Source organism: Dicentrarchus labrax, unplaced genomic scaffold (assembly GCF_905237075.1).
Source record: "Dicentrarchus labrax unplaced genomic scaffold, dlabrax2021, whole genome shotgun sequence".
Lineage (NCBI taxonomy): Eukaryota > Metazoa > Chordata > Actinopteri > Moronidae > Dicentrarchus > Dicentrarchus labrax.
Window position 1 is genome coordinate 11,591,825 of NW_026136702.1, and position 19,605 is coordinate 11,611,429.

General features: G+C 37.7%; 1 protein-coding gene across 2 annotated transcripts; it reads right to left on the reverse strand.

Annotated features, from left to right (window-relative positions):
- Positions 1–1,139: 1,139 nt before the first annotated feature.
- Positions 1,140–15,811, reverse strand: cdhr1a (cadherin-related family member 1a). Of its 2 annotated transcripts, none has more exons than XM_051427020.1 (17): positions 15,643–15,810; positions 14,878–14,973; positions 14,207–14,352; positions 14,013–14,063; positions 13,820–13,909; positions 13,532–13,618; positions 12,735–12,851; positions 11,469–11,612; positions 10,689–10,767; positions 10,503–10,603; positions 9,901–10,104; positions 9,034–9,186; positions 8,750–8,914; positions 7,652–7,719; positions 5,285–5,513; positions 4,928–5,185; positions 1,140–3,134 (listed from the first exon to the last, which is right to left on the reverse strand). In XM_051427020.1, the coding sequence occupies exons 1-17, from the start codon at positions 15,701–15,703 to the stop codon at positions 2,574–2,576; spliced, it is 2,610 nt and encodes an 869-aa protein (XP_051282980.1). In that variant the 5' UTR covers positions 15,704–15,810; the 3' UTR covers positions 1,140–2,573. The 2 variants fall into 2 exon arrangements, with proteins under 2 accessions (XP_051282980.1, XP_051282988.1); XM_051427028.1 differs by having other exon boundaries at positions 3,042–3,873; positions 15,643–15,811.
- Positions 15,812–19,605: the final 3,794 nt, after the last annotated feature.

The following is a 19,605-nucleotide window of genomic DNA, read 5'->3' on the forward strand; positions in this document are numbered from 1 at the left end:
TCGATGTCAGTCACACACATCTTGTTGGTCAAAACTAGAACAGGGCAGATGGACTTTTGGTTTTTAGCCAAGGATGCAATATTGCACAAAGATGAACAAATTGGTCCTTGGATTAGAGGATGTAATCTGCAAATTTCATGTTTTATGTAACTTTGAAATAGTGTGCATGTTTGGCCATAATGTCTACACAAATACCCAGTGAGTGGTTCAGTGTAACTTCATAATTGATAGCGCTCACGTTGATATTAGAGCTAAGGAGAGCAAAAGGGCTTGTATCAGGATAATATATTACATATCTGCACAACATCTGGTGAGGTTTTACTAAAAACAACAGCAAATGTAATATTGTTGTGTAAGGCTGTCTTCATACATCTCATTCTCTCATTTTTTTTCCTGTTGTTCTACATGACTATTATATTTTATATACTAGGCCTATATATTATTCAGTGTTTGGATACACTGCTTTGTTCATATTGCTTTTGTTTTCCAAAAGCTTAACACATGCTTTGTCAGTCAATGTGATTCAACAATATCTCCTTTAAGGACATAAAAGTTTCACTTTTCATTTTGTTTGAGGATCTGAGAACACTAACTCCCTTTGTCTTTCACCTGAGGGCAATGGTTAAGCAGCTTCTCCAAAAGGGGGCAGTAGAGAATATTTTCAGGCTCATTAAGGTGGCGTTGGCCTTAAGCTAATGGAAACAAAGCTTTCTCTCTATGTGTTTAACAATGCCGTCAGGGCTACAGTCTAATTGTCTGAGTGTCCTGAACTCAGTATGTTCTAATCCTGGATGGTTGTTGCTTGTTGTGATGAGATTAATGATGAGAGTGAGTTAAAATCTAAAATAAGTTTCAAAGGGCAGAACTTCTCTCCCGGTTGTCAATAATCAAACTACATATTCATGTAAAACTGACATCCTATTAAAGATGCACTGTTATAGATGAAACCTGTTAATGCAATCAGTAATTATATAATGTGATAATATATAACACTGACAGGAGCCACTTCACATGTAATGAGTATTTTTGTTGATGACACTTCTGTACTAAAAATAGAATCCAAGACTCTTGTGATGGAGTACTTGTAAGGGAGTATTTTCAAAGTGCGGTACTGATCTAAATACTTCCTCCCACCACAATTGAAATTACAAATGTGTTCTTTTATTGGTCCTGACAGGTGATTCAACAGCAACAGTTTCTTGACAAAAAAGACACCAGTTGAAACAGACAAACCACTGCATGTACAGTAGTAAACAAATGAAAAACAGTCCTTTAAAGGAGAACATAAACATGTCGTGACTGTTGCGAAACAGGGCTCCAAACAGTGTTTTACACCTGCGCAGTAGGATTAAAGATCTTCCTAACGTGATCACTTTGGTTCCCTACCCTCTGGCTGATCTCTTTAGTCAGTTCAAGTGTCATGAAATCTCTTGTAAGGAGCTTGGTTGGATCCCAAATAAACAGTCTTGCTTGTTGAAATCTGAATGACTTCATTCCCGTCAAGGGATCTGGGTTGAGGAACTTTAAGCTACTAGTGTGTCAACAAATGGTTCAAAAGGTGGGATTTATTTGACAAAATGACAGAAACTTAAATGAGATTTACCGTAGGTGTAACTGTCTTTGAACAAGGTGTACTGTATAATATCTATTTGACTAATTGTCTTAAAGATTTTTCTCTTTTTTGGAGCCAAAAGAGGATGTCGGGGAGGGTTGATTGTGTGTTGGTTGGGGATTTGTTTGGTTGTGTACTTGTTATTTGTTTAATACTGATACAAAGAATATAAAAAAGAAACTTGAATTAGAAAGAAACAATGAATCGTGAATTAAACCTGAATGATGATACACATGACAGGAAGACATGACCATCACATGAAAATTACATTATTAATCCACAAAGAATTAAGCTATTACCCATTTCAGTGTATTTAATCTTTCTGAAAACACACACACACACACACACACACACACACACACACACACGCACACACACTCACACAAACACGTGCACACACACACACACACACACACACACACACACACACACACACAGACAAAGCACTGTTAATGATTAAGTTTCAAAGTTCATTCTTGACCTCAGAAACATCAGAAAACACCCTCGCCTCAAGTTCCATTTAGTGGCGTTCTGGTAGTGGTATTCTGGAGCTTTTGATCATATAACATGATCTTCATCATCTTCAAATCAAGTCTGCTCACTTGTCTGATATGTGAATGTTCAAAATACATTCTTTTGCTGTTTCAAAAGTTCCAAATAAACTCCTGCACACTGTCTAACCTGCATTAATACATTTATTAGCAATGTTTTTGGAGTGAACATTCACTAGGCACCCTCTCCTATGTACCTGTCTCATGTAACAGATGTGCAATGTTTTAAGTCTCTTCCAAAAATCCAAAATTCAAAATGTCCATTTGTCTATATGGCAACATGAGAAGACGTTAAAGTTCTGTGAAAAAATGGAAATTTGAACGGCTCCTTTTCCATGACAACTGGGCAGACCGGATCTGCTGCACGAAAGCTACTAAATGGATCTTGAGGTAAGATTGTTTTGTCACGATTAATGTTTCATCAAACTCTTCTGCTCTAGTCGCATCTTGAGCTCTGAAACCAGTGCTTTGTTCACAGTATCCTGTCTGGTTATCACCTTCTTTTTAGGTCTGGGTGCCAATGTTGCTGAGACTGTGGGTACTGCCCACTGCCTCTCTCCTGGGATGTAGGCTGGTGGTGGAGGGGGCAGAGATGGAGCAGAAGGTGGCAGGGGCCATTGTCTCACAACATTGCTGACATTGTTGTTATAGTTAACATTCTCCACAATGACTTCAATCTCCCGCTCTTCCTCTTCTCTGACTTCTTCTATTTTAAATTTCTCTCCGGGGGTTTCTGGTTTCTTGAAGGGGTTTTTGAAGACCCAGGCCTGCTGTTTCCGTGGCCTCCTCCTTACACGCCGGTTAGGCAGGATCCGGTTGGACTTTTTGTTGCGCATGAATGTTGCAGTGGAGATGATGACTGTGACTATGACCATGAGGCTAATGAAACCAGCAAGCATGCCTAGGATATGCAAGGGCTTGTTTCTACTCTGCATCAAAAATGATCCCAAAGGCCCCCCACTGAGTTGGGTCTGTAAAAGAGCACAGGGAGAGTTCACATCCATGGGACTGAAGTCATAGTCTGTCACACAAAGATTAACTTCTAAATATTGTCCCGTGTGTGTACTGCATGTATTCATCCTTTGGCTAAAAATATGATGTGAGGTGCAAAATTCAAAACTCTATTATTATAATATTAGATAATAGTTAATTGTTAATTCATTGTCCTACTGTTTTATATTTTGTCAAGACAAGATCAGAGAGGTTGACTGGGAAACTAGCTGAGACCATCCAGCATCTGAGAATGAATATATAAATTCATGTGAAAAGGAAAAACCCGAACTAATTTGTTTATTTTGGTTGTGGTGTCATAATGTGAGTAGTAAATCAAAACATGGGGAAAAAAACCATGGGACCATGTTGAGAGGACAGTTTATATTGTGCTCCTGTACTCTTTTACAGACTTGTTCTACCACAAAAATCCTTTTTAAATGTATTGCTGCAAATTCTTGGTACCACAAATTAAACACAATGGTTCTTCTGTGCTGATGATCTTAAGGCAAGCTTTATTTATTGCAGAGGCCTCCTTGTTATCTTTCTGATCTTGCCCTGAGATTGTATTCGGGACTTTTTCACAGATTTCCAGTATATAAGAGTTGAAATGAAGATTGTCAGTGAAATCGCAAAGGTGACAAAGGTCAAACAAATTCCAAACACAGTCCCTGGACGTTTCCTTAGGCCCAAGAAGTACGAGAAAAATCTGGATTTGATCTGAAAACATGACAATTGCATTTGAATTACATTTTTTATGACTACAAATGTTCAATTGCAAAGCAAAAACTGGCTTTATTTGTAGAATATCTGCAATTCCACACAGAAATTGATCGGATGAACATTTAATCTAGATGTAAACTCATAGTAGGGAATGCTTGCAGATGTACAGACTATTTTAACTAAAAATGCAGCTCCCCTCTCAATAAAACATTAGATTGCATTGCAAATCATTGATAATTACTTACTGGGAATATGGAGGGAATGAGCAATCACTATATAGTGAGCAGAAAAAAGGAAATCTTTATGTTCTGCAGTGCAGTGAATCTGTTTTTGCAGTTTGTTGTCCTGATGTGTCTGAGACCTATACTGTAAGTGTAAAATGTAAATTTCAATTTATTGTCTGATAACTGTTGAATTGAAATTAGGTGGTGCAAAGAAGTTACTCCAGGCTTGGTCACAAAACTGAAGAAATCTGAGGCACTCAAGAGGGTAGTGTTTTAAAAAGCCTTTAATATCTCATGGCTATTTCGTCATGTAACAGTTTAACCCATTCAGCCCTTCATCATGGGAAGACATGATAAGTATGGACATGTAAGTAGTCACATGATTAGTGTAGACCACTAAAGCCTGCGCAGGCAGTTGTGGCCCCAGCAGAAACAGCCTAAAGGCAACCATTTTGTATTTGCACTGAAGGCCTGAATGGCTGAAACACACACAGGGATGTTTTTAGTTAATATGACTAAATAGCCATGGGATATTAAATTCTTTTTAAATCACTACCCTCTTGAGTGCATCAAATGTTTCAATAATTTTACACCAGACTTTGTTTGATAAAAAAGCAGAATTGTAAAAAAAAGTCTATATAATACGCATAACTTGTAGGTAGCCTATAACTAAATCCAAGCAGTATAAGATATTAAATGATGATGGCATTTGTATCACAATTAAACCCTGAGAAACTAATGGTTGCAACTTTGCACACTCTTTTTTTCATGTATTTAAAGTATATTAGAAAAAATCTGTCGAATTAATCATTCATTCATCAACTTACAGCTTCAGTGATGTCGATCTTGACGACTGCAGTGGTGCTGAAGGATGGCTGGCCTCGGTCCCGGGCCTGCACCACCAGCGACCAGGTGCAGTCTCTCTGCTTGGTGATGTTCTGAATGATGGCCATTGACTTGATGTAGGACTTGAGCATGATCTCCCCTGTGTCAGCGTTAATGTCAAAGATGTTGTTGTCTGGCTCCGCTTTCATGATGGCGTACTCGATAACATTGTTGGGTATTTCTGCATCATCATCTACAGCCTGTGTAGAAGGTGATGTATTTAATAAAAAAATACTGGTACTGATGTTATGGTTGAGTTTCATTTTATCCAACATGGTAAATCATGATAGAGAAAATACCTCTATTTTCACTGGTGCTCCAATCACCATAGTTGTCTCGAGGAAGTTGTCATTGAATGCAGGTGGGTGATCATTCAGGTCCAGCACAGTCACAAAGACCTCAGCTAGACTGTACTTTCCCTCTGCATCCTCTGCCTTCACATAGAAGTTATACTTGGACCTCACCTCCGCATCCAGGCTCGCCCACGGCTGGGTGTAGATGATCCCAGATGCAGACTGGATCAGGAACCTGTAAATGGTGATTTAGATTTAGGATTATTGTGTGTAAACATTTATTGTCTTCTTAGGATAGTCTTACTAAGAATGTACACTGTCTATTTTCTGATGTGAGCATTTTGCTCAAGACCACTTTTGTAGAGAGATGGGTAGCATGTCACACTCACATCTATATTTTCTCAATCATTGCGGGGGTTTGGGGCTTTAGATTTATTATTATTTTGGCTACTGATAACCCTAACCTATCCAACAGGTCAAAGCGTTTAGACTGACAGTTAGGTGTAGGAAGTTAGCCTTTTCAAGCTGAACAAATGGTAGATATACAATATGTACAAATATATTATATTACTGTTGGAAGGCATTTTTTGAAAACTTTATTACAGGGTTTGAAAAGTAAAAAAAAAATTACTGGAACTTTTCAAACCAGATGTGTATGCTATGCAATGTTCTCAAACCTTTTTGCAAATATGTTTATTTGCATTTTTTCCGAGCATAAGATGAAGACGAAGCAAAGTATGGCAATAGTAAACTGTTGTTCCTCAGATATTTATAGTCACTCTTAAAACCACAAATCTTCATTTTAAGATTTCTGTGAACAAACAATGTTACACAATGCTAATCACCTCCTAACTCTTAAAAAGAAAACAAATTCCCATAGTGTTAATTCCTGTGTATTCCCATAATGTTGAACTATTAAAGTATTACTTTACTGTCCTATTCCAATTAACTTTAGTCATGCAAGGTTGGACTGTATACATATAGACCGAGATCAGAAATAGATTGTTTCACTGACTTACTGTTTAGTTACCCTACAGTGACTTTGTGACGGTGCTAGGTAGTCAGAAGCAAAGAGCAGTCTATTTTCTCCTCCAATCCCATTATAGGATTAAGAGACAGGCACAGATCAGGAATACATGATCCTAGATTTTTGTAAATGCAGAACCGAGAAATGTATCGCTTTATAACAAGTTCAAAGAGGCATTTTGGACTAATCTGAGGTGACACAGTTTCCAAATGGTTTTTGACCAAACAAGTTAAGATAAACGTGTTCCAAATCTCTCTCCTCTGCTTATTTGGAAATCCTGGATTGTCGTGTAACATCACATATCTTATCGAATTAATCGCTACAGAGCTCAGAATCTGTACTGAGAGGTCCAGATTCAGATTCAACATATCCTTACTGACATACATCTGTCTGTTTACATTGGCACTACACGTTATAGGTTCATGTTTACTTTGATTTACTGTTCTCAGTATTTCCAAATCCAACTTGTCTGGTCCTCTAAGGCATGCAGATAGAAACATGATTAAAATAACTATTTCTCAACAGTTGCAGTATTGATTGTCACAGTGTTGAGATGTGGCACTAACTTTGTAAAACATCCAGGTGATCTTATGAACTTATGAAATGACCCATGAACGACAAGCTGTTGGTATATTATGACTAAGCGAAAACAGTAACCACTGAGCCTTCTTCTCAGAGGTTAGACCTCTCCTGGAAATCTAATAAAAATCGACTTCAGAGAAAATACCATCAAATCCTCTGAGGGACTACAGTGCTTAGGTGCAATACACAGTACCAAGTTCTAATATGAAAAACAAGTCTGCTGTCATATTTTTGTACAGCTTTCAGGCAGATTTGCTTTTCCTGTAGGTGGTTTTCATATTGTACACCAGTTTACAAATAAAATACCACATTCAGATCCAATTCCTGTCATTTAATTAAACAGTTTCCTTGAGTGTGCTTTCAATGTTTTTTATGAAAGGTGTGGTCTGAATTTATACTGCTGACTCAGGGAGTAAACTGCTAATAATGTTGTGTAAGCATTTTTCATGTTTTAATTCTCATTTGCTGGAACTACACAAGGACCAGTGAAGGAGTGGCCTGACACTTGGTTGACACAGCATGGTTTGATTAGTATCTGTAATTTCTTCTTCTTGTGCATAATAAAAGAATCTTACCCCTGGACATTTAGATTTTAGATAAGATAATAAGATAATGTTGTTCAAGTAGTGATAATGTCAGTCACTGAATGTGTGGAGGTGTACAACTATAAAGGATGAGAGGAATTTTATGCTGGGGCTGAGCCACCTCCTGATTCACTCTCTCCCCTTGACAAAACTCATCTTATGTTATATTCTTGTACTCACAAGTCAGCCCCTGATCCGTAGATAGAGTACTTCACTTCCCCCCAAGGCCCTGAGTCTGGGTCTGTTGCCTGTAAACAAACAGAAAGGAGAAAGAAATATGTTGTGAGTTTGGTTTCATGGCCAGTTCAAGATAACTATCATAGTCAGGGTAATCTGCAGTTCCTCTTTAGACGTTTAGTGCAACATTCAGGTCAGACTAGTGAACATTGTGTGTCCTACCTTTACCTTCTACCTCAGATAAACTTCAAAATATTGGTTAGATTTGTTTGTAACTCTTTCAAGTGAAGGAGAAAAAGAGAAAAACTCTACGCCACCATGGACTCAGTAAACTGAATGAATCTGTGCTGGATTGAAGCATGATGTTACAGGGGTCAGCTATAAAAAGACGGACTTTTGATGTCATAGGAACATCATCATCATGGGCATCAGCTAATCTGTCTGTCGCTGCAGGGATGCCTGTTCGTTGTCTCCATGTGTCCAAGGTCACTTGTCGGCTGTTCTTTTATCTGATTGAAATTGCCTGGGATCAAGGAAATGAGCCTCTGTGGTGTTCACGCAAGGGTAGGATTTATTAGTGAGCCTCCCTGTTGCTCTGAGCCTCTGCAGGGCGTTGATATGAACCGACAAGGGCGAAGGATGAGATAATCCAAAAAAGATCTATCTATCTATCTATCTATCTATCTATCTATCTATCTATCTATCTATCTATCTATCTATCTATCTATCTATCTATCTATCTATCTATCTATCTATCTATCTATCTATCTATCTATCTATATGTCCTTAAAAGTGTTCATGTTATGTCTGCACATATTTTTGTGCTGCAGCTGCATGTGCTACTAAGCATTAGGGGAAAGAAATCTGGGAATTTGGTGTTACACAACAAAATGAAAGTGATAGCCATCTGGCAGCTTACCTCGCCTAGCTTTTATCTACATGTTTTCACATATTATCCCAACCCCCATCGCCCAAAAAGTCTACATTTAGGGAATTAATGGCCCTCTTGGCCATTTTGTTCAAATCAGCATTCCTCTTTAGCTCAGAGGGACGTACATTGGTGATGGCATGTATTTTTAGACAGGATGAAGGCTCACTCACCGTGACTGACACCACATTGGAGCCACCGGGTGAGTTTTCTGGAATTCTGGCAATGTAGTAATCGGAGGAGAATCTGGGAGCATTGTCGTTGGTGTCCAGGAGGTGAATGACAATGTCTGCCGTGGAACTGAATCTCTCAGGCGTATCAATCTCAACTGCGAGTAGCTAAAGAGGGGAAAGATTTGAAACAAATCAATGAAATAAAGCAATGTGCAATAGATTCAGGTACTATTTCTTGAGAAATACGTGTGCTATTCAGTCACATTTCAATCTACTGTGGTAACCTTGTATGTGAGAAAATTGTGTTTCTCATAGTCCATGGCAGCAGAGTCTTCTACTAAGATTGTGACTTGGGCTTCATTGAGAACAGTCTGAGGGACGACTCGCAGCATCCTCCCTGGTCCGATCAGTCTCAGATTAAATTTAGCATTTGCACCCTGGAAGAGCAAAACCTCATCATCATATTACAGATTCAGAATGTCTCATTAATGAAAATGACAGTTGTTATGTTATACATGCGTGGACCTATTTATAGTAATCTGCATTTGTTACAGACATACAATATAATCCATGTAGTATATAGTCCATTCAATCAATATAAAAGCTTTGTGTCTTTCATTATTACAGTAATGTATGAGAAATCAATAGGATATCACTGGCAGCTGTAATATTCTTGGTGAAACATCATATCTCTGGACAAAGAGAGCTCGTCCTGATGTTGTAATAGTATTATCAGAGAATACATTTGGACAGCCATTTGGACGAGGCTCATACAAGGAGCTGGAAACACACAGAGACTTGCATAAGCTGACAAATGCCATAGTTAGGGAGTAGCTTTTAATTTGTGTTGTAATTTTAAAAGGATTGTCTGTGATAATAGCAGGCTTAAATTCATTTCGTAGACAGAAAGGCAGACACCAGCCTGAACACAATGTTGTGGCACATGAATTGTTAGATAACAATGTAATTTGGTCTAAAAATGAGTGTTATTACATAATAACAATCACTGTTCCTCTCTTCTGGTTAACTGAGGCAGCTTTCAATGGCAATAATACTCTGTAAAACATCACTGAAAATAGCTACTGGATTGTTTTCATGCTAATCACAGTCAGTTCATGAGAAAATATGGAAGAAAATAAAGGTCTCCCCACCTGATCAGAGTCATTGACAGTGATTTTTAGACCCCGGAGTATCTCTCCCTCAGGTGGATGCTCATACATGGTCAACTCAAACATGTTTTGTGGGCCGTTCTCTCCGTAGAAAGTAGGTGGATTATTGTTCAGGTCCACCACACGGATCACCACTGTGGTCACCCCATAGTCCATGAGTCTGCCTTCTGGACTTACTTCTGATGCCTGGACACAGGTGGGAAAATATATTAGCCCACATTTATCACTTCTGTGAACAGTAGATGACCCTGAAGGAAATTTTATCCAAGTTTCACCAGATCAGTTTTACTTTTTGAATTTTAACCAGTTAAAAATGTTCAGGCAGTATATAGTAGGTTATTTAATGTAAAATGTATTTTGCTTTACATGATTGTTTGATCCATTGTAATTCCCTTTATGAATATACAATGATTAAAGGCTATAAAAATGTTTAAAGCTGTACATTCTTTCATACAGGCAAAATTCAGGCTTTGGTTGGAAACGTGGTGTGACTTGTGACAGTGATGCTGAAGAGCATGTAAGTCTGGCCCCCTTTTTTTTTTTTTTTTACAGTAAACAGAATTAATTAATCCATTGCAACTTACCCTGACTTTAATGTTAAAGATTTCTCTCTTCAGATACATGGGCTGACTCAGCAGGGTGATACAACCGCTTGTTTTATTGATGTGAAAAACACCATCGTCGCCTGCAAAGAAAAGCAACAGACAGACCTATGAGCATTTCAGCTTTATTTTAAAATCATTCTAATCTTCTTTGTGCAAAATGCTTACCATCGTCAAATGAATAATGGATTGGATTTGGGTTTCCCACATCACCATCTTTTGCTACAACAGTGAATATTTCAGATCCCTGTCAGGCAAGAAAAGAAAAGAAAAGAAAAGAAAAGGGATTTAATAGTGCAACAAGATTGATAATTGGTTGTATAAGTGATATATTACCTGTTATTACCCCAAGTTATTCATATTTCTCCAGTTACTGATACTTTTAAATAGAAGGTTAGGGTTAAAAGACCTTATTTGTTCTGCCAATAAACAACTCTAAAATGCCACTTCTCACATGATGTAACACAGTATTTGGTTGCATCACATTGTTAAAAAAACTGATGATATGTTAAGATTTTACAAAATGAAGCAGGAATCTTAATTAAGTCTCCCTGCAGTCAAATACCACAAACATCTATCTCCACCAAGTCTTCAAAGGTGCATTAAAATGTCATTGTCCTAATTATTCCCTTTTGGATGAAAGTGAGAATGTGTAATCTCTCTCCTCTGATGCGCTACTACAGTGACATTCTGCGACTCATAGATAATGTGGCTTTCCCGCTGTGAGAAGGCAGCGTGGGCATTCCTGTAAAATGCCAGAAATCAAAGCTGTGTCATAAGAGATACTGCTATCTTGTCTTTTCATGGTTATTACTTATACTGTGAGCATAGAAAATAAACTGCATTTACTTGTAGGTTACCATATGATGTTCATTAACGTAAGACAGCAGTGTAAATTTATTGTTATAGTCGAAGCAGAATGTTACTGAAGTATATTTTCATACTCACTGGCACTGAGACTTCATAAACATAGGCAAAATATGGTGTCCCAATAAAAGATGGCGGAGTGTCCTGTGCATCGATCACATTGATTGTCAGGGTAGCAGAGGATGACATAAACTGCTCCTTGCCATTAAAATTACCACCACCATCCTGCAACAAAAGTAATACACAATTACATCCACATTTTAAAAAGACAGTTTTTCTCTTTAAGTTTGGCTCACATTTTAAAGGAGGGATCTTTTTCATACAGGGGAGAGTGGGGTAAGCTGAGCCAAAGGGTAAGTTAAGCCACCCCTTGTTGCTAGAAAATGGTAAAAAACATTGATCATGAGACCAAATATTTAGGAGGAAGGCATCATTTCATGGAGTCTGTGAATGTAAGAACCACATGGGTAAAGTTAGATATTTATTTCCAAAAAAATCATTTTTCACTCTTGAAAGTGAATTTAGTCTATCATAAGTTTCATGAGAATTGTGTTTAGACCAAAATAGATCATTTTAAATTTGTTTTATACATCAAATGTGGTATCTATGAGCTACAACATGAGGTCATAAACCTAGCATAAAAGTGCACCATTTTAGCAGTGGGGACTAATAAAGTCAAAATGGTAGCTCTGGGGTAAGTTGAGCCGGTGGCTACAGCCAAAATACACTCAATAAGTGTATCCAAAAACATATTCTGTGTATATTCCAAAAACACAGCTGTTAATGTTTTCTTCCTAAGCGCACTTTAAGGCATTCTCATGTTAAAAAGTTTTTTTCACAAAACAGCTGTTTAGCAGTAATATGCAATAATAATAAAAAAAGTTATTGTACCTGTTACAAATAAATAAAATACACATGAATGTGAAGAAGTGAGTGTTATTTAGGGAGGGAGAAGGTGAGGGGGGAGGGGGGGGAGGGGGAGTAGGGATATGGCTCAACTTACCCCGCTCCTATATCCCGTGTATTTTTTTTTGGACAAGCTATACTATCAAAACAGTTATGTTTACACTCATTCTGTTTATTTGAATGATGCACAACATCCTGAAATATATGCAGATATATTAGTTAGCGACAAAACTATGATTGCCTTGATGTAGTGATCCTAAATATGAAAAATGGCTCATCTTACCCCACTCTCCCCTACAGTGTTTATTTTAGGCGCCCTGTGGAGTTTTCTTGTAAACAAACAAATTTATGTTGCACAAACAACTTTACAAGGTACCTTTAAACTGAAAATGAAAGTAAATTATTGGATGACAGAAACATGAGTTTTGATACACCCATTACCTTTGCAATGACAGTGATAAAGAGTGTCTTTGTTTTCTCATAGTCCAACATTTCCCCAGATTTGATACGAAGGACACCACTATGTCTGTCAATGGCAAATAAAGTGGACTGAGGATTCTGTAACAGAGGACAGGACAAAAGCAGGATTTTAAAAGCACACTCAGAGACACATTTTAGGTCACATGAATCAAAGCCTGTCACTGAAAACCCATTTACAACCACTCACGTGACATATCATGAAAAGTGGTCAGCTGGCTGCATGAAAACACTCAGTAGCCACTTGAATTAGGCCACATCTTTTTGAAGTATATCTCTTTGTCCATCTGGATGTAAAGAGCCAATATGCTCAAGGACAGGGCAGGCAGGTGAAAGCTGGTGTGTCCAGATGTGCACTGCCTCACTCGTCACTCCAGGCCAGCTGTTCTTTGGTCCTAATAGTCCAAAGTGCAAACTAACATTCCCTGCCAGCCCCTGCCAAAGCAGCCCTCTAAGCCTCCAATACCTGACACAAATGTAATTGTGATTTAATCCCCATTCTCATAACCACACAAGCATATTCATGCACATGCACAAATACACATCGGAGCACTGGAAAATCTAACTGATGTTAACCTCGTTATCAGAACATTATACATTAATTCCATCAGATGCAGATTAACATGAAAGGGTCAGCTTCAGAGCATTTTTAAATGTTTTGTCTGTGTATATTTTTTTATTTATATACTGTATTCATTTATTGCAGAAGTTAGAGTGGATGAAATGTGAGTGGGCAGTATTGTTCCACTGCCAAGTGATACCTGGAGGTAGTAGGTTACTGAGCCACCTGAGCCTGTGTCCTTATCCACTGCATTAGCTTTGTAGATGCTGCTGCCAGACATAGTAGTCTAAAATGAGCAACACAGAAAAATATTCAGGTCACAACATATAGAGCTCAAAAATAAATGATACAACACATACTAACTTAAATATTTTTACAGTAATATGCTGTCCTTTTTCAGTTTATGTGGAGATATTGACACTTAGATATTGATTTCAATTTTCAAGATTTTATGGTTCATAAAGCATACGCTTATGGCTTAACTTACTTCCAGTACATCAATGATTGCCGGCATGTTTTGGAATTCAGGTTTTTCATCATTTGCATCCATTACAAATATTGTGACTCTTTCCACAACCTAAGAAGAAGAAGTAGAAGAAGAAGAAGAAGTGTTTGACACATTCATGATTCATTATAAGGAATAAAATTGTATAATCAAACACTGGACTGGATGTTGATACCTTGCTTTGCCCATCTGTGATGCTGACAAGAATGTCAATAGAATCTTGTTTCTGAGCAAAGATGCAAAACGAGTTAATATGAAGAAATACACGGTGAAAAAAATCAACTCAGTTCTGTAATTGTTAGTTTAAAGCTAAATTGACCATTCCTCTACCCTAATGTCCTTCTGAGGCCTATGTGATGTTAAGTTTACCTCTCTGTCCAACTTTTCCACCAATGTGATGTTTCCGGATATGGGGTCGACCCTGAAGTATTCCCGGGATCCTGGATCAAAGGAAAGGCCATACCTCACCTCCTGGCCTTCAGGGTCTGTGCCATTGAGACTATAGATCTGTGTACCTAAAAGAAAACATCATAATTTAGTTAAAACAGCCTCAGCAGTTGGCTGGTTAGACATATTTGTAAAAGTGGAAACCTACATTTTAGACAAAACATTTTTATATACAATCCTTTTCCAAATTAGGAATTAAAGGTTAGAAGAACACTTTATAAAACTGGTTCCAAATACAAGATGAAGCAGCTTCTAATAAGTAATCAAGGAGGGCAGTTCACCCATTGTTTGGGGAAAAACTGCTGTGGAACATAACCGACTGAGACACAGTAGACTTATAAGTACCCTGACTGATGGAAGGTGTGGAGGGACAGCTGCACCACATTCACAGCCAGAAAACTGTCCCTCACATCAACAGGTGGCACCACCAGATGAGCATGTTAGTGGGAGTACTCACATGCCACACAACATCTGTTCATCTATCAAAGACTATTTAACATCCTGGACAAAACATGCCATTTTGTTGATTGGTTGCTCCACCAGCCTATTAGCTGTCCACACTAAATGTCCTGTATGTCAGAGGTTGAGCTCACCGACAGCCGTGTCCTCTGAAAGGCTGAACAGTGCCAGGTTCCCATTTTGGCTGTAGGGTCCATTGTCGTAGAAATAGGGGGCAAAGTCTGCTTGCGCTGAGGACAGAGGTATAAAAAACATCATTAAATGCTTGAAAGTTTGATGTTATTCAGCTTAAAGTGAACCTGTGTAACTTTGGAAAGAAGAAATAACGCACCCTTAATCAATTCAGTATACTCAATGGTTTTGCTGCAACAGCCCTCGTTGTGGTCTGGTCTGACCAGTAGCTTATGGTGGCTAATGTTTGCTAATGTTAGCTCACTTATTGAATCAGTTTCTGCTCTTCTTCCGCTACTGTTACACTATGTTTAAGCATTTACTACACTTACGCCCCCTGCTTTCTCGGTCACTTTGACTGGGATTACTGGTGAGTTACGTCAACTCGCTAAGATACCTTTGCTATACATAGACCTGAGATTTCTGGTCGCAGACATAATGCTGTTTTTATTTGTCATTGGAATACTCTGTTTTTAAATACCAAAACTAAATTCATATTTCAAGTAAATCAGTCAGTATGATAGTCATACCAAGTATAAACTCATGTACATCTCTAATAGCAAATAACCAGGTTAGGACAGAATATTAATGAATTGAAAACAGTTATAAACTTAGAAACATTTATAGTCATCAACCCAGAAGCTCGCAAATGTATCTGAACAGCGTTCACCATCTGACCACAGGAACACTTAAGCACTGTAAGCAGAGAATTAAGAGGTGAAACTTACCAAAGCAGGCCTGCACAAACACAAAAACCAGTGGCAAATGTAATATCTTTACATTCTTCATCCTAAAAAATCAAGTCATGAAATCGCACCATGAAGACGGCTCCGTCAAAAGTCTTGTACATGAGATGCAGCTCTGAGGGTGTTTGTGGGCGACTGGAGAAGGCTAAAGGCAGATGCTCACATGCTAATCCAATGACACGTCTTAAGAGTTGAGGGCCCTTCAGTCCAACTGTGCTTCTTCAACCACCAATTCACAGGAGATTGCTCTGTCTGCAGGGCAAACAAAACAAGGATATACCACAGCTTTGCAGATGATGGACAGGTATACATTGTTGTTTTTTATTAACAGCTTTCATTTAGCTATTACACAACTAATAAATAAATATGCAATTTTCTGATCATGTCTAAATAGACAGAAGAGATGCTAACATTCCCTGCCAGCCCCTGCCAAAGCAGCCCTCTAAGCCTCCAATACCTGACACAAATGTAATTGTGATTTAATCCCCATTCTCATAACCACACAAGCATATTCATGCACATGCACAAATACACATCGGAGCACTGGAAAATCTTACTGATGTTAACCTCGTTATCAGAACATTATACATTAATTCCATCAGATGCAGATTAACATGAAAGGGTCAGCTTCAGAGCATTTTTAAATGTTTTGTCTGTGTATATTTTTTTATTTATATACTATATTCATTTATTGCAGAAGTTAGAGTGGATGAAATGTGAGTGGGCAGTATTGTTCCACTGCCAAGTGATACCTGGAGGTAGTAGGTTACTGAGCCACCTGAGCCTGTGTCCTTATCCACTGCATTAGCTTTGTAGATGCTGCTGCCAGAAGAGATGCTATTGTCTAAAGGTATGAAAGCTAAACTGTAAAAATATCTTTAAAAATGTCAAATTATACTTTTCAGTTCCAATACTGTTCTACAGTCTTTTCTTTGCAATGAATACTTAAAAACCTTACATCTATCAGGATTTAAACTTAAATAATAATAAATGATAAATGTATAATACATGTAAAACTGTAATTTAACTGTTTAATATTTTGCTTGTGTTAACATTTGGATTATGTTATGTGTTAACAGCTGCACAGTCTATATCGAATTGTAACTAATAGAAAGTGCGTTACATTACGTTCTGATGTGGGATTAGAATAATGCAGAATCTATACCATGATATTGGTCAGTGTTTTACCCATATTGTATACAGTGCCATCTGCTATGCACTCAACAACCATCTGTTGGAAGAAAAAGAAACTCCACTATTTACTCAATTAATAGGATAATCATAAAACAGAGGATGATGTAGATGACAGCAGTGAATGATCTGATGAGATTATAGCTCCTGTTTGGATGTTATGGTACAAATCATAAAAGGAATCTGTGGACTGATGACATGAATTCTAAATAAATGATAATGACAAACAAGGCACGATGACTCAGAGTTTTATTTTACATTCAATGTTTTTTGTTGGGTTGTATATTTCTTGTGTCAACTATGTGCAGTGTATCTTTAATTAAAAACCCCATTGATTAACTTAATGTCTTTCTGGGAGTTTTTGAATGATATTTTGGGCACTGAGGCTGGCTAATCTTGTCTGATAATCTTATTTACCACCCACAGTTAAACTCTTGTAAACAAATGTTATATAATATTAACCCAGTGGGTCTCTATCTTTCTACAAACACCAACCAATCGATAGATTACTCTATGTCTTTTATTTATAAGTTACATTTTAAAAATGCTTTGCATTACTCCACACAAAAAGTTGGTGAATACATTTAAAGTGTCTCAAATGAGCCAGTTATCCTCTTTCTTTGCCTCTTAAACATACACTTATTACATCCAAAATAATGTGTTACTGCCTACAGTATTTTAAATATCTACTACTACACAGGACACAGATGCTGTAAAAAATCATTATAGCTGGAATATTTTGCCATTCCTGTTGAAATAATAATATTTCATGTACACAAACAAAACAATTATATGCCTATGCACACCATTAATACATGTTGCATGCAAGGGGATTTACACACGTGAGTAAACCTTTTACAGTCCATTCTCATACTGAAATTAAATCTACTTTATAATCTGAGTGGTTCTAGTAGAGTGTACAGTATATTGCATGAGCTCAGTGGCTGCTTGGTGCATGAACTTTGCTTTCAGAAAACTGTAAGTTGGCGCGCACACACACACACACACACACACACACGGACAGACAGACAGACAGACAGACAGACACACAGACAGACAGACAGACACACTATCTCTGTTTTAGGAACACCAGTGTATGATTTAAGTTCAGTGACCTCTCGCAGCAGAGGAATTCCCTGCATGTACAGTGAAACCTTTGTCGAGAAGGCAAGTATTCATAGGCACATCAATAATTTTTGTGCACTTTGAAGCATAACTTTAACACAATGGTCACATACTCACTGGAAAAGATCACCTGACAGGTTACTTTTGTATGTTGGTGGTCAAGGCCGTGGCTCCACCTTTAATTCTCATGGTCCTGGCAGATGGCAGGCCTAAAGATTAACCCACTGTGCTCTAATCTCTCCTCATCTTGTAATGCACAGAGCCTGTCTGTGGTCACACAGTCTCCATCAGACATAAATGTAAAGCACAATTAGCACACATAATGTTGCTAGAAGCAACCATAGAGTCGACTAGGGGGCATGTTGCAACATAGCGTGAGTTCAAAAACAAATGATCTGTCATCAGCTGCCATAGCGAACCTTTGTTTTAAATGTTTAAACCTTCAGATGTGTGTCAGTGCATGCATTCTATAATAAAAACCTGTCACTGAAGCTTATACACGCAAGTGTCTACGCAATGATCACTGTATAAAAAAATCATACGGATAAAAGCTCACTGCTCATCTGTAGTCATCTTCTTAGTTTCTAATCCCGTGCCTTCAATCACAGTGGCACATGCTGACCTCTTTGTTCTTGTTCGGGACAGAGCCATTAGGCTGCCCACAGGGAAATTTCAGGAAGATGCTTATCATTTCAGCTTGCTGCTGCATGTGCATCATTTGATTTGGATTACTGTCATCAATAGACAAGGCCAAACCTGCTGTCAAAATAGGCTCAGTGTATGTTTGTATCACTATAAATCAGCCCGAGACATGACTGTACAATGTCTCAAATCATGCTGTGCCTTGACCAGATTGGCCGCTTCAGTCCTGGTCCTGCTTTAAAAGGATATCACCCTTAAAGGCTTTAGCATCCACATGAAAACAAACAAAATTCAAGGAATCAAGAGGCAGAGGATGAAACATAGTAGATACTAATATGTTTTCTCTTTGCTACATCATGAGACAATCATAAATAAGGAGAACAGGTCATCTTTCTTTGGGAGGAAAAAAGACATTGTTTTGCAACAATATCAACCAGCTCAACCTCTCAGGTCAACCGACACCTGTCTTCTTTTTTTTCTAGAATTAAATCTGAACATGGTTAACCTGCTTTTAGCTGCTGTAAATATATAGAACACACTTCAAGAAAATCTCATACTAGATTAACCATGGACTACTTTCAAATCAATGAAAAACATGTCTGTCTACCATAGCTTTTAGTGACACATTGTGCTTTAGATCTGCAGCATCAGTTGTATTCCTTCACTTCTTTTATTTTTTAATCTCAGTATTTCATTATCTTTTCTTTTTAAGTTTGCTTAGTCCTTATCTTCTTTTTTATTTCAGTGTCTACCTCCGTCAAACCAATTATCAGATACTTATTGAGATGGCTAATAATAAAAAGTCTTCAATAAATATGGGATTGTACATTATACAAATAAAAATAAACATATATCACATATCACATAAATGTGATTAAACTAAACAAAAAACAAACAAATAGTTAAAGCCTTAAAATATATTTTATCTTCAAATGATGTGTAATTGTTATATGAGAAAATGTTTTCTTCAGCAACCGTTGGGTTTAC

What these genes read in the sequence shown, in the direction of transcription:
- cdhr1a (XM_051427020.1), bottom strand. Translation starts at nt 15,703, where the DNA reads ATGAAGAATGTAAAGATATTACATTTGCCACTGGTTTTTGTGTTTGTG. An exon ending in TCACAGATGGGCAAAGCAAG is followed by an intron (nt 13,910 to 14,012) that starts GTATCAACATCC and finishes TCTTCTTCTTAG; the next exon opens with GTTGTGGAAAGAGTCACAAT. An exon ending in CCATTATTCATTTGACGATG is followed by an intron (nt 10,604 to 10,688) that starts GTAAGCATTTTG and finishes TTTTCTTTGCAG; the next exon opens with GCGACGATGGTGTTTTTCAC.